Source organism: Equus przewalskii, chromosome 9, assembly GCF_037783145.1.
Source record: "Equus przewalskii isolate Varuska chromosome 9, EquPr2, whole genome shotgun sequence".
Taxonomy (NCBI): Eukaryota; Metazoa; Chordata; class Mammalia; order Perissodactyla; family Equidae; genus Equus; species Equus przewalskii.
In genome coordinates this window covers 77,707,722-77,732,162 of record NC_091839.1, presented here as the reverse complement: position 1 = coordinate 77,732,162, position 24,441 = coordinate 77,707,722, and the positions used below count along the sequence as shown (strand labels likewise).

General features: G+C 40.0%; 1 protein-coding gene across 3 annotated transcripts in view; it reads right to left on the bottom strand.

The window, feature by feature from the left end:
• The window catches only part of ENPP1 (ectonucleotide pyrophosphatase/phosphodiesterase 1), a 398,848-nt gene that overhangs the window by 316,447 nt on the left and 57,960 nt on the right, over window positions 1-24,441 (bottom strand). For 2 of the 3 annotated variants that reach the window (XM_070557172.1, XM_070557171.1), the window contains exons 23-24: window positions 23,754-23,886; window positions 21,749-21,911 (exon numbers count right to left, since the gene is read on the bottom strand). In XM_070557172.1, the coding sequence (XP_070413273.1) occupies window positions 21,749-21,911; window positions 23,754-23,886 (296 nt within the window). Of the gene's footprint in view, window positions 1-15,698; window positions 19,830-21,748; window positions 21,912-23,753; window positions 23,887-24,441 lie in introns of those variants that run through there. The other variant, XM_008538323.2, reaches the window with a different exon arrangement.

The following is a 24,441-nucleotide window of genomic DNA, read 5'->3' as shown; positions in this document are numbered from 1 at the left end:
GGTAAGCGGTAGAACTGCCTCAGATGCCTCCTAAAAGCCACTATTTTTACTCCCCAAGACATTTTCCACTTCAAAATTGTTGCCTTTCCCCCTCGATATATCTCCTACTTCCCAATTAAGTTTCAGGCTTGCTTTCTTCCAGTTTCAAACCAAAATTCCCTCCCCAGAGATATCTCTCCAAACATGGTTTTATGAGGAAGGCTGACAGACCTGGCCCGCAGGGTGTTGAGGGCACCTTTGATATGGATGAGGGAACAAACGGCCCTCTCACCTCCGGGGAGCTGTCAGAAAGGCAACCACTTTAAACAGGCAGAACGAGCCCCACCAGCCCTGCCCTCCTCCCCTTCCTGATACCCCACATCCGAAATCTCTATCCATCATTCACACTCCTGTTTGGTCTGGACACGGGAGTGACCTTGGCAAGGCTCTCAGAATATTCTTCATGAACTCAAGCATTCCTCTGTGGTCTAGTCAACCACAGCGGATTAGTTCAGTTTCCCCTTTTAACGGAATTTTAGGAGTTAGTGGACAAATTTAAAGACTCATGCTGTGGAGAGATCAGATTACTTGGCGTAGCGGAATTGAAAGGAGAAGGAGAAAAAAGTTCCGTAGAAGAAATGGCATTTGAAGAAGACCTTGAGGGAAGCGGAGACAGACACTCCACAGGGACAGGGAAGAGCACACACAAAGATGGAGAAGAAGACGGGAGGTGGCTGTGGGGCACACCCCAGGTCATGGTTTGAGTACTGTAACAAATACAGCAGGATGAATGAAGATGAGGAGTGAAAAATGATGTTAACAATTTGGTCGGGGTAAGATGGTGAACGTAAAAGAATTGCCAAGTTATTCTGTGGCAAAAACCAAAACCACAACCATGGAGCGTCAACCATGTGTCAAGTTCTTCCATGGGCACTGAGGTCACCATGATGTCTCGGTCACAGGCCTCAAAGGCCCCACAGGAACTCACCGTCTAGTGCCTAGTCACTAGACTCTTGAGAAACACACCTTACAAAATAAGGGTATTTTACCCTGAGACGTAAACAAAGTGCCTTAGGAAGCCAGAGGCATGGGGGGGGAGTGGCCAGGGGTGGGCAGTGGGGAGAGTTCAATGTCACTGCAGGAGGAGGTGAATTTGTGTTTTTTGCTTTTACCTTTGGAACACCTTCACCATTTCCTCCACCCTCTGCCTCTGGCAACCACTGATCTGTTCTCTGCATCTCTGTGTTTGTTTATCTTCCACATATGAGTGAGATCGCACAGTATTTGTCTTTTTTTGTCTGACTTATTTCAATTAGCATAATGCCCTCACTGTCCATCCATGTTGTTGCAAATGGCAAGATTTCCTTCTTTTTTATAGCTGAATAATACTCTTTTGTATATATATACACATAGCACATTTTCTTTATCCATTCATCCATCGATGGATATTTAGGTTGTTTTCATGTCTTGGCTCTTGTAAATAATGCTGCAGTGAATATGCAGATATTTCTTCAAGACAGTAATTTCATTTCCTTTGGATGAATACCCAGAAGTGGGGTTGCTGAACTATATGGTAGCTCTATTTTTAATGTTTTGAGGAACCTCTCTACAGTTTTCCATAGCGGCTGCACCAATGTACACTCCCACCAACAGTGCACAAGGCTCCCTTTTCTCCACATCTTTGCCAACGCTTGTTATCTCTTGTCTCTTTGATTTTATAGCCATTCTAACAGGTGGGAGGTAATGGCTCCTTGTGTTTTTGATTTGCATTTCCCTGATGATTCCTTGCTCAAAGGACGTTGAGCACCTTTTCATGTACCTGCTAGCCATTTGAATATCTTTTTTTGGAAAAATGTCTATTCATGTCCTTGGCCTGTTTTTAAATTTCATTATTATTATTACGTTATTATTGACTTGTATGAGTTTTGTGTATATTTTGAATATTACCCCCTTATCAAGTATGTGGTTTGCAAATATTTCCTCCCATTCAGTAGGTTGCCTTTTCATTTTGTCGATCATTTCTTCTGCTGGGCAGAAGCTTTTTAGTTTGATATAGTCCCACTTGCTTATTTTTGCTTTTGTGTGAGTGTGTGTGTGCTTTAGGTGTCACATCCAAAAAATTACCAAGATCAATGTCAAAACGCTTTTCCCCTATGCTTCTTTCTAGGAGTTCTATGGTTTCAGGTTTCACATTTAAGTCTTTAATCCATTTTGAGTTAACTTTTGTGAGTGCTGTGAGATAGTGATTCAGTTTTGCTCTTCTGCAGATGAATATCCAATTTCCCCAGCACCATTTCTTAAAGAGGCTGTCTTTTCTCCACTGAGTATTCTTGGCCCCTTTGTCAAGTATCAGTTGACCATGGGTGGAGGTGAATTTGAACTGGGCTTTGGAGAATGAGATAATCAGAGGTTTAGGAATTGATAGGACATGTGAGCAGGAGAAGAGGTATTGCAAGTGTATTTGGATCAGTGGAATATTGGTAAATATGTAACAACCAGCTGGAGGAAGTGGAAGGTCCTGGTTTGTAGCAATAGATTTCTATGGTAAATGCTTCCATGACAGTCAATTTTAAACTACCAATGTAAAGTCAATCAGCTTGCAAAATCTCTGACAAATTATCAGCTGGCTTTTATGAGCCCATAGAGGCTGGATCCAGCACACCACTGCCTGGTTTGAACATGTTGAATTTGAGATGACTGTCAGACACCTAGGTGGGAGTGACTAGTAAGCATTACAGTCTGTTGTTCCGATGAGAGGCTGAGGCAGAGAAAAGGTTTTCGAACTCCCAAAGGTTTGATGTTTGGGGGCAGAGTGGCACTAAGTTAAGCTCCAGGCTTCGTGCCCCTATTCAACTAAAGCAGCTCTGCTGTAAATTTGTTTTATGCTCAAACAGTAGATACCACATCACCAGTTTAGAGGCACCAAATAAAACAGCATATCAGGTGATATTCAAATTAAAAGCTACCTTCAGATTAGCATGATGTCCTATATCCTCTGGGAACTACCTTTCCAAATAGCCCTAAGTAAATGCCAAGGTCCTTTACGCTGATGCTCCTTACAGCATTTCCCATGATCCCTTACTGCCACCTGCTGGGTGGAGAGATGCAGCACTCAGGGACAAATTGTATCTCAAGAACCAATTGAACTCTAAGTAGCTAGCTATAACTTCTGGGCTCTTTGTCCTCTGATGTCACTGTTGGTGTTAAAGCAAAAGCTAGTTGAAAAAAGATGGTTCAGACAGTTCACAGAAATGTGCCCAGTGGCATCTGCAGCCATTGCCGGCCATTCTGAGAGCTTCCACATGCCTGGGGAAGGTCTCTACTGACTTGCCCAGACTTCAGTGACCTCGAGATACAAGCGAGGGCCCTTGTCTCATCTGATGCTCCTGCAAATGGTCCCTCCCAGTGGTCAGTGCTCCCTGTGGATATTCAAAGGGACAGGCATGGTTGCCAAGGGATTCCCATGGCATCTGTATATCTAGGTCATGACTATCATACGCCCCTAGTATTTCCTAAACTGAAGATATCCTGTGATGATATTTCACTGAAATCTAGTAATATTTGAAAGTTTTTGTGTCATCCACTTTATCCTATCAATAAGATGAGAGTCAGCTCAGTTTTTTGGCAAAGTGATTATAACTTATCAATCCTACATAAACATAATTGTAAGAACCAACTATAGTTACTAACTTCTTTTCTTTTCTTACTTTAATCTAATTCATAAGGATGAAGACTTCATTATGAGAAGGAAAAGATACCACCCAAGAGAAGGCACAAAAGATATTTTAAAGTAATTGATCAGCTAATTAGCAATGTGATGACTGCTTTTCGTATAATGGCTACAAGGTGAAATTTAAAAGTACTTATTAATATGCCAATGGTTGCTATAAAATTTTACCAAGAGTGCAAGTTTTTCTTTCTATTATTTAATAATTTTTCTAGTATTTAAAAAGATAACTACTCTTTTTATACAAAAAAATGGATGCTCATCATAAACATAACTAACGTTCAGATTTAAATTGATTGAGAAAAATTAAATAAAATAATTTCTTACATGTTAGAGTGGTGGATAAATTAAAGTGTTACATATGTTTCTGTCAAAAGAGAATAACAACATCTGCCAAAAAACCTACAACTAACATCGTGCTTAAAGGTGAATGACAGTGTTTCTCTGCTAGGATCAGGAACAAGGCAAGGATGTTCATGCACCACTACTACTCAACACGGTGCAGTAACTTCTAGCAGTGCAATAAAGCAAGGAAAGGAAGTAAAAGACATGCAGATCACAAAGGGAAAAATAAAACTCATTATTCGCAGATGGCGTGACTGTCTACCTAAAAATTCCCAAGGAATCTACAAATAACCTCCTAGCACTAATGAAAGAGTTCAACAAGGTTGCAAGACACAAGATCAATATACAAAAATTAATTGTGTTTCTATACACTAGTATAGACCATTTGAAGACCCCAATTTAAAATATAATACCATTTACAATTGCTAAAAATAATATTTAGGTGTATCTCTAATAAAAACATACTGGAACTAGGAAACAATGAGTAAAGAAATCAAAGATCTGGGGCTGGCCCCGTGGCCGAGTGGTTAAGTTCGTTCGCTCCGCTGCAGGCGGCCCAGTGTTTCATTGGTTTCGAATCCTGGGCGCGGATATGGCACTGCTCATCAAACGACGCTGAGGCAGCGTCCCACATGCCACAACTAGAAGGACCCACAACGAAGAATATACAACTATGTACCAGGGGGCTTTGGGGAGAAAAAGGAAAAAAATAAAATCTAAGAAAAAAAAAGAAATCAAAGATCTAAATAAATGCAGAGATACACTGTGGTCAGGGATTGGAAGACGCAGCATAGACAAGATATCAATTCTCCCCAAACTGATGTATAAGGTTATTGCACTTGCTGTCAAAGTCCCAGCAAGATACTTGGTTTATAAGGACAAGATTATTCTAAAGTTTATACGAATAAAGCAAAGGACCCAGAATAGCTAAAACAATTTTGAAAAAGAAGAATCGAGTGGGAGGATCCAGTGTGCTCAATTTCAAGACTTACTATATGAGTACAGTAAACAGACTGTGATGTCAGTGGAGGGATAGACACATAGATCAATGGATCAGAATAGGCAATCCAGAAATAGACCCATAAAAATACACCCAGGCGATTTTTGACAAAGGTCCAAAAGTGGTGCAATGGAGCAAGGATGGCCTTTTCAACGCACGGTGCTAGAGCAAGTGGATATTCATAGACAAAAGTATGAACCTTGCCCTAAACCTCAGACTTCACGCAAAATTTAATTCAAATTTTTGGATTATAGATTTAAATATAAAATATAAAATCATAAAACTTTAAGAAGAAATCATAGGAGAAAATCTTTGGGGCCTAAGGCTTGGTGAAGATTTCTTAGACCTGACACCAAAAACACGATCCATAAGAGGAAAAAAAATGGATACATTAGACTTCATTAAAATTAAATGCATTTTTTCTTCACAAGACCCTGTTCAGAGGGTGAGAAGACACACTACAGACTAGGAGAAAATATTTGCAAACCGCATATCTGATAAAGAACTCACATCTAGAATTTACAAAGAAGTCTCAAGGCACAATAGTAAAAAAATAAAGTATCCAATTAGAAAATAAGCAAAAGGCCTGAAAAGATATTTTACTAAAGAGGATGCATACACGACACATAAGCACATGGAAAGATATTCAACATCATTAGCAAAGAGGGAAATGCGAATTGAGATCACTGTGAGATATCACACACCTATCAAAACAACAGAAAGGAACTCTAGTGGAAACCCAGAATGCTGGCGTTCTGGGAAGAGCAAAAACCAGATCTTTTGTATGTTGCAGGTGGTGACGTAAAATGGTACAGCCACTCTGGAAAATAGCTTGGCAGTGTCTCAAAAAGAACCTAAACATACATTTAGTATACCACCCAGCAATTGTCCTCAAGGGCATTCATCCCAGAGAAATGAAATCTTATGTCCACACAAAAACCTGCATGTGATTGTTCTTAGCAGTTTTATATGTAATAGCTAAAAACTGGAAATAACCAAATGTCCCATAATAGGTGACTGTTTAAACAAACTATGTACATCCATAACAAGAATACTACTCAGCAATAAAAAAAAAAAGAACAGACTAGTTACCTGTGCAACAACTTAGATGAATCTCAAGGACGTTGTACTATGTGCAAAAAAAGAAGTCAATATAAAAAAGTCACATACTGCCTGATTCCATTTATATAACATTCTTGAAATGACAATATACCTTAGTTTATTTCCTGCATTTGATTTACATTTCTATGTCTCTCTATTAGATGTTGTCTCTAGAGGCTCATGTCATCTTTTAAGAGATTAACTCTGGCGGGGGGTTAGGGGTGGTGGAGGGAGGAGGTGGGCGTGACTGTCCAGGGGTAGCACTGGGAGGTCTTGGTGGTGACGGAATGAGTACTTCCGCATCTTGATCGTACTGGTGCTTACCAAATCTGAACAAAGGATAAAGTGCCCTAGAACTATGCACGCACTTTACTCCACTGTCAACTTCCTGTTTTGAAGATGTGATCGCTGGGAAAACTGGGTGAAGGATACAGGGACTATCTGTACTTCCTCTGCCACTTCCTGTGAGTCTGTCATTCTTTCAAAATAAAAAGCCGCTTTTAAAAAGTTCAACTAGAAAAAAAAGAGAATGCTCTTTGACAACTAATATATTTGCGTGCCTATGTATGACCAGTTTACCTCTTCTTAGTGAATTCTAAGGGCAGGAGTCCAATTTACTAATTATATTTCTGCCGAACCCCTTTCCTGCCTCCTTTGTGCCCCAATTCTTTCACTCGAGTGTGTGGACGACTTCCATCACCCGTGGAGCTCTCCACCGCATTTGATTTAATGATTAACCTGTCTGTGTTACCCTAGTGGATGGCAAACCTAGGTTTGGTGTGGACTCTTTGTCCACACCAAATGTCACCTTTGAAACCTGTGTTTAGCACAGCGCCTGCCACACATTAGGGATTAAGAAAGGTTGCTGAATGAAACTGTGTGTTCATTTTAAGAAATGGAAGAATAAATGAATGAATAGTTTCAGATAGTAGCTATGGGAGTTTAGTGTCTCTACAGGAAATATTTTGGCGAACGCAAGCACTGAATCTTAGCGGAAACATGCTTATTCCAGCTGTCCTGGTTATTTCCTAAAAATGAGAATTCCAAGATGACCAGCAGGGGGAGAACTACTCCTTAGTTAAGAGTTTGACTCTAACAAGTACTATGTGTGGCTACATGAGCTTCCTACGTTCAATTTTATCCAATGCTTACATTCACAGAACAACTCTCATACATTGCTGGTGGGAATGTAAACTGGTGCAGCCAGTATGGAAAACAGTATGGAGATTCCTCAAAAAGTTAAGAATAGAACTACCATACAATCCAGCTATTCCACTGCTGGGTATTGATCCAAAGAACATGAAAACATGAATGCATAAAGATACTTGCACCCCCATGTTCATCACAGCCTTATTCACAATAGCCAAGACTTTGAGGCAACCTAGGTGCCCATCAAGGGACAAACGGATAAAGAAGATGTGGTATATATACACAATGGAATACTACTCAGCCATAAAAAGATGAAATCTGGTCATTTATGACAACATGGATGGATCTTAAGGGTATCATGATAAGTGAAATAAGTCAAAAGGAGAAAGTCAAATACCATATGATCTCACTCATAAATAGAAGATAAAAACAACAAACACACACGTAGAAACAGGGATTGGATTGGTGGTTACTATAGGGGAAGTGGGGAGGGAGGAGGGTGAAAGGGGTGATTTGCACATGTGTATGGATAGTAATGAGTCTTTGGGTGGTGAACATGATGTAATCTACACAGAAATCAAAATATAATGATGTACACCTGAAATTTACATAACGTTATAAACCAATGTCACCTCAATAAAAAAATAAATTGAAAAAATTTTAAGAAAAAGAATTAATAATGTTCCTAAAATGACAATTGGAGGGTTGGCCCTGTGGCCAAGGGGTTAAGTTCACATAGTCCACTTCAGCGGCCTGGGGTTCACCAGTTCGGATCCTGGACATGGATCTACACACCGCTCATCAAGCCACACTGTGGTAGCGTCCTACACGGAAGAACTAGAATGACCTACAATTAGGATAGACCACTATGTACTGGGGGCCTTTGGGGAGAAAAAAAAAAAGAGGAAGATTGGCAACAGATGTTAGCTCAGGGACAAGCTTCCTCACCAAAAAGCATACTTATACAATGACAACTGTTTTTGTTACTTTTACTGTTGTTATATTTATTATTGTTGTGAAGCACATTCATAAACTTTCAAATTCGTCATCTACAATCAGGACCTACCCCTTATCCTATCAACATGTCCTTCCTCCTCCTCCCCCATTATTTTTTAAATTGTGGTAAAACAAACAAGAAACACACAACATAAAATTTACCTTTTCTTTTTTTTTTTGCTGAGGAAGATTCACCTTGAGCTAACATCTGTTACCAATCTTCCTCTATTTGGTATGTGAGTCACTGCCACAGCATGGGCTCTGAAGAGTGGTGTAGGTCCATGCCCAGCAATCAAACCTGGGCTGCTGAAGTGGGGTGCACAGAACTTAACCACTGGGCCACCAGGGCTGGCCCCCATTTTTAACATTTTTAAGTGTATAGTTCATTAATAGTAAGTATATTCACGTTGTTATGCAAGAGATCTCCAGAACTTTTTCATCTTACAAAGCGGAAATTCTTTACCCATTGAACACCTCCCCACCTTACCCTTCCCGCTGCCCCTGGTAACCACCATTCTACTTTCTGTTTCTATTAATTTGACTCCTTTGGCTACCTTGTATTAATGGAACCATGCAATATTGTCTTTTTGTGTCTAGCTTATTTCAGTTAGCATAATATCTCAAGGTTGGTTCATCTGTGCTACAGCATATGAGAGATTTTCCTTCTCTTCTAAGGCTGAATAATATTTTATTGTATGTATATACCACATTTTGTTTATCCATTCACCCACTGATGGACATGTGGGTTGCTTTCACCTCTCGGCTATCATGAATAATGCTGCTATGCACACAAGTGGGCATCAACATGTCCTTTTAAATGTGGAATCAATAGACACACACAAATGACTGTCTCAATTTTTAACTCAGCCTTGTCACCTTCAGGATGCTTCACAATAACTGGAGATAAATTTTGGGGAATTGCGAGTTTACATAACACGTAACTCAGGTAGTCCTTTCTGCCACCTTCAAGAGTCTCTTTACCATTTTCTGGTCTCTGCTCCACTGCCTGGTCCCAAAGCCAATGCCACATGTTTTAAGTTGTACTTAGAGTACGTCCGACTTTCAGGTACTGATTATACATTGTTGCATAGAAACCACTCTAAGATGCAGTAGCTTGAAAGAATGACTCAAGATTTCTCATGATTCTGTGGCTGTGCTCAGCTGGTGGTTCTTCTGCTGGTCTCACCTGGGGCCACTCATCCAGCAGCAGTCATCCGGCAACTCCCTTAGCGCTGGGGGACATAAGATGGCATTCCTCTCTTGTGGGGCTTGGCGCAGGCTGTGAGTCGAGCCTCTCTCCTATGTAGTCTCTGGTCATTCAGTAGTTTAGCCTGGGCTTCCTTACATGATGGCAGGAGGATTTTCAGAGCCGAAAGCATAAGATGGAAGGTGACCTCATCAGTGGACAACTTCATCATTAGAAAAATGTCACTTCTGCCACATTCTATTGGTTAAAGTGAGTCACAAGGCTAGCTCACATTCAAAGGATAGACCAGCAAAGTCATATCGCAAAGAGGCATGCAGGATGGAAAAAGTAAACAATCTACTACAATATGAATGGGAACATAATGGGTACGACTTTGGGAGAAAAACCAGTGAGACAGGGCCAGAGAAAATAGGGTTGATAGAGATGTGAAATCTCCCAGGTACTCATTAAATTGAGGAAATGAGCCAAAGTCCAAGAGCATTCAACACAGGAATTGCTTATATCTCAGATGAAGTGAACCTGTGTGTGTGACACAATCTCTGAAGCAGGAAAGAGCCCAACCATCACAGAAACTCTAAGAAAACCTCCGTCCATTTCTTCTCCCACCCCTACTCTACCCTTGGGCTTCAAAAAATGGATAGGACACAAAACAGTCCTCCTGGACACTGTAGTTTAAATGAAAAAACAAGTGACTCTCAGACACAACTGGAAGATGGTCATTCACTCCTTCTTAGAGTAAAATAGCCTGTCAACCAAGAGTAAGATAAAAAGAAATGGCATTAAACTCAGCACATAAACTACAGTATAAGAAAAGGGGGAAGGAAGGAAGGACGGAAGGAAGGGTGGAAGGAAGGAAGGAAGGATGGAAGGAAAGCAGGAATGGAGGGTTGAGCCACCTATTCCACCTAGAAGAAAACATAAGCCGAAGAATGATAAGAAATGCTGAAGAAATAATTCGCTTTATAGAACAGGTGAATAGGAAGATGAATAAATAAAAAGAAACCCAAAGAAAGTATGATAAAGCAATAGGATATTTTAAAAGAGGGGAAAGCAGGCCCAAAGAAATAATAATATAGAAATAAGTTACCAATAGCAAAGAGGAGAATAAACATCACTGAAAAACGAAATCAGGGGCAGATGTGGATGCTTGAGATAATCACAGTGATTGAAAACATAAAAGGAAAAGATTAATGCAATAATTGAGAAGCTAATAAAGTAGACAGGATGCTAACAGTAAGAGGCTGTGTGGGATGACTGTGATTCTGCTCCTCACACTTTACATTATTTTTTTTTAATTTCCCAAATAAAAATAAAATCTATCAATTAGGAAATCATTGTCATTTTTTAAAAGAGAGGTTATGAGAGGGGGGAGGTTTAAGGAGCTGGTCAGAAAATAACTTATGGAAGTTTCAAAGAAAAGGGGAGAGGTTAGTGAGGAAATAAAGTCAGGAAATGAGAACTAGCCACTTATTTGTCCTGTCCCACAGAGAAAGGAGAAGTCCGTGAGAGACGGAAGTGGCACAGAGGCAAGAATCACAGATGCCTGCGTGAGAAACAAGGGTAATAATGACAAAAACAGAGCCCTGGAGGAAGTGCAGACTCAGCTCTGAAGAAAAAGAATCACACTTCCTCTGTGAGGGACTAGAAGGGAGGCAGGCAGGTGCAAGACAGAAACGCTTGAAAGTGGAAAGGAAGATGATAAAAGACAAACGTCTTGTGCAGGATGGCAGAATTCAAGTCAGAATGGGCCTTTTGGAATTGTGTTAACATCTCCATGGCAAATAGCAATGTAATGAAGGAATATGACGTATGGACTCTAATCTGCACCTAACCAATATCCTTTGTTGTCGTTAGTGCCATAGAGAGGATTCTGACTCCCAGAGACCCTGTGAAAAGCAGAGCGGAACCCTGCCCAGTCTTTTTGCACCATCCTCTCACGTTTCGGTGCTGTGTCAGACAACGCTCTGCTGCTAGTTACAGGGTGTTCAATATCCTTAGGGACTGGACATGTTCTGCTATTTGGACACATTACCACACATATAGATATGGGCAAAGACACTTCAAATACTTTGAGATTTAAAAATATTTTTTGCCTAAATGAATTTCACTGGTGCGCTTTTTTCCCAGGTTATAAAATTAATGCATTATACGAGAACAAGACAGTGGGGATTCCCCAAATCCCACCATGCATATATAATCATTGTTAATATTTTAGTGCATTAACTTCCAGAGAGAAGAAAGAGCATGGAGAAACCGAAGAGGAGAGATACAGAAGTAGAGGAAGAGAAGAAAGAGGAGGGAAAAGAGGAGGAAAAAGGGATTCTATTTTTCTTTTCTCTAAAATGGATATATTACCATATGCTATTTCAGAAGCCATCATTTTCAATTCCTATATTACGAAGTTTTCCAGTTCAGTAAATTTTGATAAACATCGAATTTTAGAGGCATATTCTATTACATGAATCTACAATATTCTTACCCCTTCTCTAACAGGAGTCAGCCATTTAGACCGAGCATCACTGTGTGTCTTCCTGCAATGGCTTCTTCAGAAGAAATTAGAAGAACTCAAATATGAGTTATAGTTTATGAGCAATTTTGAGGCTTTTGGCACACAATTATCAAACTGCCTTCAGATATGTTGTAGCATCCTGGGCCACTATTCTCAAGGTCTGACTTCCTATTAACTTTGCAACACTGGAGATCGACGTCTTTTTAATCTTTCTCTACATGGTAAGCATAAAAATACGTCATTTGCATATCTTTGAATTAATTAATGAGCTAAAACATTTTTATATATTTCTCCACTTTTCGCATTTCTTTCCTACGAATGTCTTAATCCAGGCTTTTGCCCATTTTTCAATTGAAAGTTAACATTTTCGGCTTTGTTTCTAAATGTTCCTTTTTTATTGGTGATATTTCATGCTATTAATGCACTACTAATAAATTTATTTGAAGAACTGTTTTAGAATTCAGTTACTGAGGGAGTGGAACTTGATGAACCGGAACATTTTCAATGTGCTTTTTAAGGAGCCAATATGACATACTGTTTAAACATACGAACTGTGCCAAGACCTAGGTTCAAATGCCTGCCGGGGATAACTCACTAGCCAGGGTTAGGATTAGGATTTTCACATACAGAATTGTTGAGAAGATACATGTAAATGATTTAGCACAATGTCTGGAACAAAATAAGCACCCAGTAATGGGGAGTTATTACAGTTATCATATCTGACCTAGTTTCAGAGATCTTTGCTATCACAATCATATTACTGATTCATTGGGTATGTGGAAATTTAAGTTTAATCATTACCAACCTGCCATCAGACACCTGACGGATGGGATGATTTCACCATCCCTAACCCTGCTTAGTCCCCTACTGTCTTAGCCACTGCTGGATTCATGGCCCTGAATTTCAAAGACAGGAAGAAGGGGTGGGAAAATCTCTCTCCTCCTTGGTAAACTGAAGTTGCCTGAAATCTGTTCCAGATGCTCCAATGTGGTTGCTACCAGCTACTTATTGCCTTCCAGGCTGATGTGCTTTTCCTCACAGCAGAAGATGTCACCTGGAGTTGATAGACGTGAGAACTAAGAGATACGCCCACGCATCCCCACCTCTGCCAGAGAATGTTTACAACGGCAGCTTGTTGCTGCAGAAACCCTATGTGCTTTGTAGAGAGATTTTCATTTGAGATGTCAAAACTCTAAAAAGTTCATTCTTTCCTCTTCAGTTCACCAGGCATCATGCTTTCCACAGGATGAAGTTGATGAAATAACTGTGAATGGCCCTTGAAAGGCACTCTGCTCTTTTATTTACTATTTTTAAAAAGTCTGCATTGTGCACCAGGAAGATATCTATAAATGAACTCCTTTAAAAAATATCCCATTGAAAATACCTTCTGACACTTAAAAACTAGGGATGCAAAGAATAATTAATATTTGTGTGATTGCTCTAGCTGCATTTCTGTAATCTGTGATTTCTTAGCTACCTTAAATGGATGTTTTTGTAGGATCATCTCATTGGTTTTCATTTGTCTGGACATTTTTTTCTACTGAGCAACGACTAGATGCCAGACACTGTGATAGAAACAGCAGGTATGAAGATTATTTCTGGTCTCAATGACAGATGACTTTGGAGACAAGACAATAAATACATGAAACGGAATCTACCAATTTAAGAAATATATGCTAAATGCCAAATGAGAGTTACAACCACTGGAAAAAGTGTTGAGTTGCAGTCATTGTGAAACAACACACTCTAGACATAACTTTTGACATAAACATCATCAAAGTTACAGTTTTGGGGAACAAGCTCAAAGGATATCGTCTTAGTAAATTTAATGGGAGACCACAGACTGGGAAATGTTTAGATAGTGCAGCTTCTTGGCGCTTCTCAATTTCCTTATGAGGTTTGTGGTATGTGTTCTCTTGAGGATAGGATCCTGACAGGTCCCTGGAGGCCCCAAGTGGAGGCTAATAATCGTCTTATATCTATAACCACACCACCTTGAAATTATTTTCTTTCCTTTTATGGTTTCAGACTGCCCTTAGCAAGCCATGTATCTGGATCTAGCACTGGGGGGTCTGGGTACAATTTCTTAGTAGGTCAGAAGGCCATCTAACCACATTGTGCACAGGTTATGGAACAATAAATTGCATTACATATGAGCAATTAGTTGCAACGACATAACCACAACGAGCCTGCAGGCATGGGCTATCTGTTACCTCCAGTGTCTAGGAGAGTCCAAGCACATGATCAGTGCTTGAGGAGTATGGAGGAAAGGATTGTTGCCATAAGAACAGGGGCTTTGGGCTGGACCTTGAAATAAAGGTGAATGTTGATAAGTGAGCACCAAGGCAGCAGGCATCCCGTCTGTCCTGTTCTCCAACTTACACCTAATGCCTCATTCCCTGCCAAACAGTAAGCACGGCTCTGAAATCTATCGTCAATCTTGATCTAATTGCCTCTCACTCAGCTGCAGTGTCTTAAAGCGTGCTGTTGAGTTAAACTGGTGATATCTTAAACAAGCCAGAACACGACAGAAAGCCCCACAGATTTACACCCTGTTTCTGTTTGGATCTTAACACAAGTGAGTAACTCTTCAAAGCAAAGACAGCAAGATTGTGTCAAGGTATAGAACAGTTTCTGGTAGAGAATCCAAAATGCTAAATGTTAGCTGAAAGTTCAAAAGTTGTGAAAATTTGAGCAATGACATCCATTCGTGGGACTGAGAAAATTTTGGTCTCTTTGAGATTCTCTCAAGCTTTTATTAACTTATAAACTTTCAGTTCCAAGACCCCGGCCTCACTTCCTTTATAATACACCCAACATGATGCCACACAACCGTAGGCATAAAAAATTTTTAATTGTGAAAAATACCTGGACATCATGGGGCAAAATTATCAACAGATATTGTAAAAATCTCAATTCGTCGATATTCATTAAATCGTTTCGTACGTCTATTCTGTGAAAGCTGAAGTCTATTCTGAGTTCTGAATTTCTGACACATAGTAAAATTGGACGTGAATTTCAAGTGAATGTGTTATTTTTATTAAAATCCTCAAATTGTCCCCTGATTTGAGGATTTATTGGCAGGGATGAAGTTAAATTTAAAACAACAGTATTGGGGTGGAATGAAGGGGAATTCTTTTAGGTTGTCACTTCCTTTGGCATCCCATGGATCCAGTACCCATCCCAGACATTTTTTCACTTTTAGTAGGCTAAGGCATATTTGAGCATCTATGATTTCTGGTTTGGATACAATTTCTAGTAAATATCTTTATTTTTCCTTCAATCACTATTTAAATGTAATGGAGAAGATAAATGCAGAAATTTCATGTTGAAAAAAACTATGGAAGTTACAAGATGAAAACTTTCCCTCTGGTTTCAGACCATTCTAAATACTCGAAGGATGTTTATATATGCCTGTCACTTGTTTTTTCCTGGAAGTATGATTAAATGTAATTAAAATACCAAAACCAAGAATATAGGTCCCACCAGAAAGGATGGTTACTCTGTGAATCTGAGATGAACTTTGGATCTTTTTTTCTCCTTCCAACAATACAGTGGTAGCTAATTTCCCACAACCCTTGTACTCAGTATCACTCCCATGAGAAACACCACCACCCATTTCTGCCCTCACCCTCTAAACACACAACACACACACACACACATCCACACAGGGAAGAAACCAGGCCTCTGTACATACAACTTTTATTTGTAAATCCACATTTCTTAGCTTAGAGATGCTTATATTTTGTAGAAGGTTTTTTTTTTCCTACCATACAATATTTAGACTGGCCCAAAAAACAAGGGAAATGTCCTTGGACTGCAGCCATGGCAACATTTTACCTAACACTTGTGAAAGCTCCCACACCAAATTCCTGAGAGAGGCTTGAGCATGAAGTGTAACCGCCACATTTAGTTTCAAAGTTCAAACAACAGTTTCTTTGGTAGATAAGCATGTGTCTACAGAGCAGGGTGGGACAGTGACGCAGCTAACGAAGGACAAAAGTCAGAAGGGGTAACGGCCTCACCTGAAGGAGCAGATGGTCAGCGCCATCCCCGTCTGTCCTATCTCCTCAGACAGAACAGGCCAGCTGGCCTCAGGGTCCTCCACATCTGCTTATCCTGCTGCAACTTGAGCAGGCACCTTCTTCCCCCAAAGGTTTGCCCTCTTTTCTCTGATTCTTAGAACTATTTCTAAGTTCCACCTGGTTCGTCGCTCTCCATGAATGAACTGACTGGCCATGAAATTCTGTGTGGAAGTTACTTACCTCAATTAAGAAATACCGATTGGAGGCATGGAAGTGAAATTAGGGATAAATAAAGCTTTTGCTGTGCATTTGGAAAACAAAGAATAGCCTTTATTGAAAAAAGTAGGATAAAGGTGTTTCCATAGATGGTCGTGAATTTACCATTCAAATCGGGGAAGTGGAGAGCAGCCCCATGTTTTAAGTCAATGAAATAGTGAAAGGAGGGGTTCTTTTGAGACAAAAACAGAAAAAAAAGAATACCGTATCAGAGCAACTGAAAAACAAAGCTAAGTAGGAACAGATGTGGATGTCTTTTCCTTTAAAGTCAGCACAGAATTTTTCAATGTGAGGTTTCCTTTAAGAACAGGAGATTCTTTTAACAAAGCAAAAAACTGAAACAGTTATATAAGTTGGTCACAATGACACTTGTAGAAAATATCAGAAGTAGTTGTTAATGGGAAAATGCCAAAAATGTCTCCATCCAAGGGAGGCCAGAATGCCCTTGCCTCAGCTGTTCACCTGAAGAGCTCCCGTGCACCCTTCAAGTCCCAGCCCAAACATCACCACCTCCGGGAAGCCAGTGCTGACACTGCCTAGCAGCACCCAGTGCCTCTTTGTGCTCCCTGCACCCCACCCATGGCTCCACTGTAACATGTGCCACCCTTTAGGGATCATTTATACTTCTGCTGCCTCCCCTCTCTTTCCAGGACAGTAGGGACTGTAACTTGTTTTTCTTTGTATTCCCAGTGTCTGGCAAAGGGGAGAGGCATCCATCCATTTAATTAAGATCTGCTAAGATGCTTTATGTAGAAGCAATCATGTGTCTGCATGTGTTTTGAAGAATATATAAAAATCAATGAGACTCTTCTACAAAGAAGTAGATATCCTTCTGCTAAGTGCAGATAAAAAGCTTGGATACTATTTCTAAAACAACCATAGGAAGATTCTGACAGGTGGGGAGGAGAAGGTAGACAGGCTAGAGACCTCAGAACCCCAAGAGCAACACTGTGATGAGCTCCCCCAAGTTTGCTTTTCAGCTCATATATCCCAGATCTGGAGCTGAAGAAGTCAGCAACTGGGAAACGCCCACGAGTGCAGATGGAAAGAAGCCCTGAGAGCCCTGCTCTCTCTCTAGCCAAAGGACCAGAGAGGAGGAGCCTAGCAAGAGAGAAAACAAGAACCGCTCGACTCCAGCCAAACACCACAGAAAAGATCATGACCCCACCCATGCCAGCAAAGACGGAGTGGGGAGCCTAGACTTCCACCTTCACCAGGCTGTGAAGAGGTGCCCCAAGTGTGGTAGTGTCAGAGAAGGATGGTGGTGGTGTCGGAGAAGGATGGTCGGGGAGGTGCCCCAAGTGTGGTGGTGTCAGAGAAGGCTGAGTAGGGAAATGGCAATTTCTTCCCCACCTGTTGAGAATAAAACTTACCCAGCCACTCTTGTCCACAGTTTCCATGGAGAGCACGTGGGAGCAGTAACAAGGTGCCAAGCACATCCCAATCAGGGAGGCATCAATGGACACCCGCTGGGGAGATGAATTTCTACCCTGCCCTGGAACAAGGGTCCCCTTCACCCCAAGTGTCAGTGGAGTCTGAGTAGGGAACCTGGACTCTAGCACATCTGGCAACAATGAGGCAGTGCCCCCATGCTAGAGTGATGTCAGAGAAAGGTAGCTAAAACAGGTTTAAATAAGATCCATAGTCATACAACATAGTACCTAGAATATCCAAGGTTCAACTGAAAATCATTCATCACACCAAGGACCAGGAAAATCTTTTTGAATGAAAAAAGACAATAGGTGGTAACACAAAAATGACACAGATATTGGAATTATATGACAAGGATTGTACAGCAGCCATCATAAAAATGCTTCAATGAGCAATTACAAACATATTTGAAACAAAAAAAGTAAGAAAGTCTCAGCAAAGAGAAAAATTCTCAGCAAAGAAATAAAAGATATAAAGAAGAACCAAATGGAAATTTTAGAAATAAAAAATACAATAACTGAAATGTAAAAAACCAATGGATGGGCTCAACAGCAGAATGCATTAGACAGAGGAAGGAATCAGTGAACCTGAAGATAGAACAATAGAAATTACCCAATCTGGACCACAGAGAGAAAACAGACCAGAAAAAAAGCAATGTACAGAACCTCAGAAACCTGTGAGATTAAAACAAAAACCAATGAAACTTTCTAAATTATTAAATAATTTTCAGATGCAAATTGTAATATCTATAGGTCTTGTGATCCCAAGGCTGTTGAAGAATGAGTATCACATAAAGGACAAATACAAATCTTTGGTGTACTAATATAACCCCTAAATCAGACCCCAGCAACCTAATAGGGACTATAGTATTTGAGGGTTCACAGGTTGGGACTAAAGCATATAGTCCATACAGAGGAGAAATCAAGTTCTTTTATCATAACCACCAAGAAGATATGAAGTGATGACAACATGTTCTCTTCAAATCTACGAAACTTCAAATGAACAGCTCAGCACAGCACAGCTCTGCTGCTGGTCGGGTTATTTTTGCACACGGAGGACAACACTCCTACCATCTCGATGAAAAATGACACTTTGCATATGTTGACAAGTTCTCTGAAGTTTCACCAAGATAAGACACATTTTTAACAGTCTAAAATAACCACCTGTAGAGCTATTTTCAACCTGTGTTAATTACCAGTGAACAGGAGGGGAATATTTTTCTTTTGTACAAATGTAGAATAAAATTTTATAACAGGTAGATATGACCAATTCACAGATCTTCCCTCAGAGTTTAACTTGTTAGAGCCAATAAATCTGGAAAAGCCCAATCACAATAAAAAAAATAACACAGGATTACATATTTTGGCTTTTGAGGGGGGTGTACAGAAAAGACAGAAATAGGACCTCAGAAATATTTTTGTTTCCATTAATTTTTTGGGATTAAAACTAAGAGAAATGAAACTCCAAGTTAAAAGGAATCCAGAATCGCTTTTAAACTCTTGTGAAGATACTAATGTAACATGAACTATTCCAATCCTGTCCATTAGTGTTTGCCAGCTCCATAAAAGTTTACTAATGATAAGAAGATTCAAATTATCTGGCATCCAGACAGTGTTCACAGCTACTTCTGCCCTGAAGAGAAGTAGGAGCAGTTTTTGGTATGGTCTGTCTCTCTTCCCCAAACTTGAACAACGCATACAGCTCTCACATATTCAAACATGTGTGAGCCTCCAAAGGGACACTCTCCTACTGCTGTGTTGAGGCCACAAGCTTCCCTGAGATGGTCGTATCACAGAGGATTCCCAGTCTAACTGGTTGGCAGTTTCCAAACAACGCAATAGTGTGAATAGAGGACTGTAGAAAATAGAAGGTTCTTTCAAAAAGATTTATCCTGTGTTTTTGGAATAAAAAAATCAGTCTTCTTGGTTAAAGATTGGCAAATGTGTTTTCAACTTTAAAATGTCTGAAACTGGCTCTTTTCTTTCTTGATAGAAGCTGAGTCCAGTGATCTGTTCAACATCTGTGATCCGAGCTCTGTGTAACCTCAACAACTCTTCAACCCATGAGGATTCCTGCTTCCCGTGCTAGGGGGTGGGACATAAAGAAGAAAAGTCACTGGAGAACAGTCAGTCCACTTCCCCTACAACCTCCTCATCTCCCCACTTCAATCATCCATGGCACTTTGGCTTGCAAATGGCAGACACCACAAGATTTGTTAGACATAATCTCTGCTCTTGAGTAGCTCACCATCTAATATCTACCATGCATATTTGTTTAATTAGATGTATCAAATCTGGGAAGAGGAAAGTATGCCTGGAACAGATGCTCATGTACTGCAAGAAACTGCAACAGGGTAGGGTTAAAAAATATTCAAAAACAGAAGCAACATGGAATGGTAGAAAGAACATGGGAATTAGCATCAAGAAACTTGTTCTGATTCTTGTTCGGAATCAAGTTCTGATTCTACCATCACCCTACTGAGGTACATATTCTAGGTACACTGTCATATAGAACTTGATAAAATGTTTGTATTTCAGATATTGGCACAACAGCTTTTGGAACGGTAGAGATGGAAAAGGAACTCAACGCTTCACTCACGGCACTTAGAATTTCGGTCAATGAGATGTCAGCAGAAGCCGATTGCTGCTTTCTTTTTTGAGGGGAGGCCCCAGAGTGCAGACACATCTAGAGAAGTAGAAGCCATCTTTAGCCCGCATGGGCCACACTGCTAAGGATAGTGGCGCAGAAGGACAGGAAAGACAGTGGCTCCTGAATCCCTAAAGGTGCTGCTGCCCCACAGCACCAGCCCAGACTGGCTCCCTCTGGGCTCAGCTACACGAGGAAGCCCTCACTTGCTCAAGTCACTGCACCTGGGTCCTCTGTTAGTTGCTGCAGAACATGACACTAACTGATTCTTTTGTTGACAACTTAATCTCTCAAGGAAGAGAAAGTAATGAAGAAGTGAATACTAGGCATGTGTCCAACAGTGTCCACAATACCGGCCAGTTAGCAGTTAGATGCCCAACGTTAGGCATCCAAATAGTTAAAATGCTGCTATTCTGTACTCAATTCTGAAGAATAAGCAAAAAATAATGAGAAATGTGTTCTATGAGGACTGGCCAATTAAATGTTATGTTCACTGCTGGTCCTCGGCACCTACAGTACCTGGCAATAAGTATGTATTAAAGGAATGAATAACTGGATCAAAGAAGGGATAAATGAATGAATGCGCAATCACAGTACTCTCTCCTGCCAAGCTCAGACTGGGCCTCAAGATCCTGTGACTCCAAGACTCCAGGAATCCACCAACCATCCACTGAGGCTGGTGGGAAGCCAAATATATTTGCCAGCTTAGGTCTAGACTTGCTTTGTGTAACTTCAATGGACGAAAAAAAAAACCAACTAGGAAATCTGGAAAGTACCCTGAAAGAAAAATATTTTGGCTCACCACAAGAAAAGCCTTAAAAATTGCTAAAATTTTAATGCAGTCTTGATGTTCAAAGGCTACAGTTCAGATTTTTAAAATTCTGAGCAAATAAGATAACATAAAACAATTATTTCCAAACACTGGAATGACAAAAGAATAAGAAAAGATAGAGACAAACATGCTTTTTATAATGAAGTGATATATAGAAAATTAACTTGAAATATTGCCTAACCACAACCTTAAGATTAATTTACAGGGCTGACACTTTTGGAATTATAAATCCAGTTTTGAAACCAGTGAATTCACACTTGAAATAAACCCAGAATTTAGTAGGTAAGCTACATGAAGGCACTCAGTTTTTACATTTTGATCTGATGTTTAGTGTTTTTAAGAGACAAGGTGGTCTTCGAAGATACGTCATCTTAGAGGATCAAATATAAAACCATCCTGTAATTTCAAAGTACATATATATTCAAGTTATGGTTTCTCCCACAGTAACGTTAGATGTAAGACACACACAAATATACTTATATTCATATTTTCAATTTTTAAAGTAAAATAACAAAGGCTACTTACCACACAGCTCTCACTGTTGTCTGTCCTGTGAGGCAAAATGAAAGCTGACGCATCTAAATTTTCACACTGTGAGGGAGCCTGGTCTGGATCTTTACAACTTGTCAGCACAATGAAGAAGTGAGTTGGGATCAGAACCTCCTGATTACGGACGCGTCTGCTGTTCCTGTGAAATATGGCAATATTCACTTTAAGAACGAAATAGCTATCTTCCTTTTAACGAATATTTCAGGAAAGCATATTTTTAATACATCTAAAAGTAAAACTCAGTCAAATAATTAAATGTATTGTCATTAGGAATCATAATACCTCAACATACTCTGCCAGATTGAGAGAGAGTAAGAATTAGAAGACAGATAAACATAATCCAAATAATTTTTATTTTCTATAGAAATGTACTGAACTTTGGAGTTTTTAAAAATTCTACCTTAATGCACTGAAATTGAGACGCTAAAGAAAAAAATATCATTTTGGAAGACTAAGCCAAGATTCTAAAGCACTACTGACAGTCTTAACCTCTCTGCAGTTGTGGACAGCGGACGGAACTGGTTTGGGGTTCTTTTATTCCAGCTCCTTTAGAGAAGTCGTATTGCTGGAGCTCTCCCTTATTTTAACTGGATTTTTTTTTCCTATCCCAATAACTTGATTTTCTTTTTAATTGTAGCATCTTCTCAAAGATGTCCCAAGTAACACCTTTACCTCATCTTAATTCTCCTGTTTCCTTTGGTCTCAAAGCTGGGATGGCTGGTTTGCTTTTTTAAGCATCTTTCAAAGTTTAAGGTGGTGGGATCATTGTCTTCAAATACAATCTGATGTGGAACCATGATACATAAAACAGATTAAAACAGAGAACTCTGGCTGAAGCTGTGAGTGGGAAAGGTATGAAGTTCTCTTCTTTACCCATTCTGCTGTGACCTACGAGGCAGTTATGTGGGACCCTTATGCCTCAAGTGACATAGAAAACAACAAACTTTACAGACTAATGTGGTCACAGATACATGTGTGTAAGCCATGACCCCTAAGTCAGCCTGGGAGAGTGGAGCTCAGAAAGGGGCCAAATCTCAGCGGAGGTTTCAGTCTCTTTTTTTAAGTAGTCTTAATAGCAAGATTGCTTCAAAAAAATCTTGCAATTATTGTTTTAATAAAGACCAACCAGTTGCTAAAATGTTCTCCCTCTCTCCTTTATAAAAACAGCACCACTGCTGGTTTTCTCAAGACGGTCACCCTACCACCCCCCCCTCCCGCCCCCCACCAGCCAGAGTTGGATAAAAGCTGGGGCATTCACCCAAGGCCTACACCTGGGCATGGCAGCTTATGCCCCTGCTGATTCCTAGCTTCAGGATGCCTCCAGCCACGCCATATGGTTCTGCACCTTCTCACTGGCGGTATTAAGACAGTGTCTTAACAATTACCCACACAGAGATATTTTAAATACTGACGTTACCTTCTTAACACATGGCAGAGTTCAGTATTTAATGTAGCTCAAGAAGTACTCATCTGAGTGGAGTGGGAGAGAAACACTGCTTCTTTCATCTAAAATATATATATATATATATATATATTTTTAAAGATTGGCACTTGAGCTCACAACTGTTGCCAATCTTTTTTTTTTTTTTCTTCTTCTTCTTCTCCCCAAAGCTCCCCAGTACATAGCTGTATATTCTAGTTGTGAGTGCCTCTGGTTGTGGCATGTGGGATGCCACCTCAGCATGCCCTGATGAGCGGTGCCATGTCTGTGCCCAGGATCCAAACCAGTGAAACCCTGGGCCGCCCAAGCAGAGCGCACAAACTTAACCACTCGGCCACAGGGCCAGCCCCTAAAAAATATTGTTTAAGCACTGAGCAAAACACCAAAATCAATCAGATATTCCAAGGGGTTTCCAGCATAATCAGAAAAGCCACATACATAAAGATGAATAGCATCGGATAGAAAAGATTATGCTGACTCAACTGGATAGTAATCCCACTTGACAGCTATTTTTTAAGAGTAAATGAAATATATTCTTACTGTTTCAGAGTCTCTGAGGAATCATAACGTCCATCAAAATCAGAGTCAAAGACGGGACCGCTGACAACATTGACGCCATTTCTTTCTTGGGCGTACCTTTGCAGTAGGGTGCCATGAAAGTAGTGCCAGATAACTGGAAGAAGGAAGAAGCATAGTCTCAGAAGAACAGGCGCCATGCCATCACGTGAAATAAATCAACATCGTGACTCAAAATGAGCACTGGTAATAATTAGAGATAAACTCGAGTTTGGCTTTAGTCTTAGCCTGAGGCCAAAAATCCATTGTTCGGCTTTGGCCTTTAGAAGGACTAACAGGCAGATGTTGATTTCACCTCTGTTTCAGGCATCCCTGAGCATGTGCATCGTCATGAATTTGTAATCCCGTATCTTCATGAAGCATAAAAACATCATGAACACAAACGAGGCAGGTTATTCAGATGCACTGTTAATATCTGAATATTTCCTTTGAAATATTCACAAGTATTCTAGATAAAAAGTAGAGTAAAAATCTCCTTGTAGGCTCTATATTTTGAAATTCTATATGTCACTTGAAATGTAAATGTATATTTATTCTTGTGGGAACCAAAGACTACAATAATTAAGGATGTAAAATCTATTCATTTTAAGCTCAAAAACAATTATCAAGAACTTCCATATCGTTAAACAGGGAAACAGACTAAAAATTAACA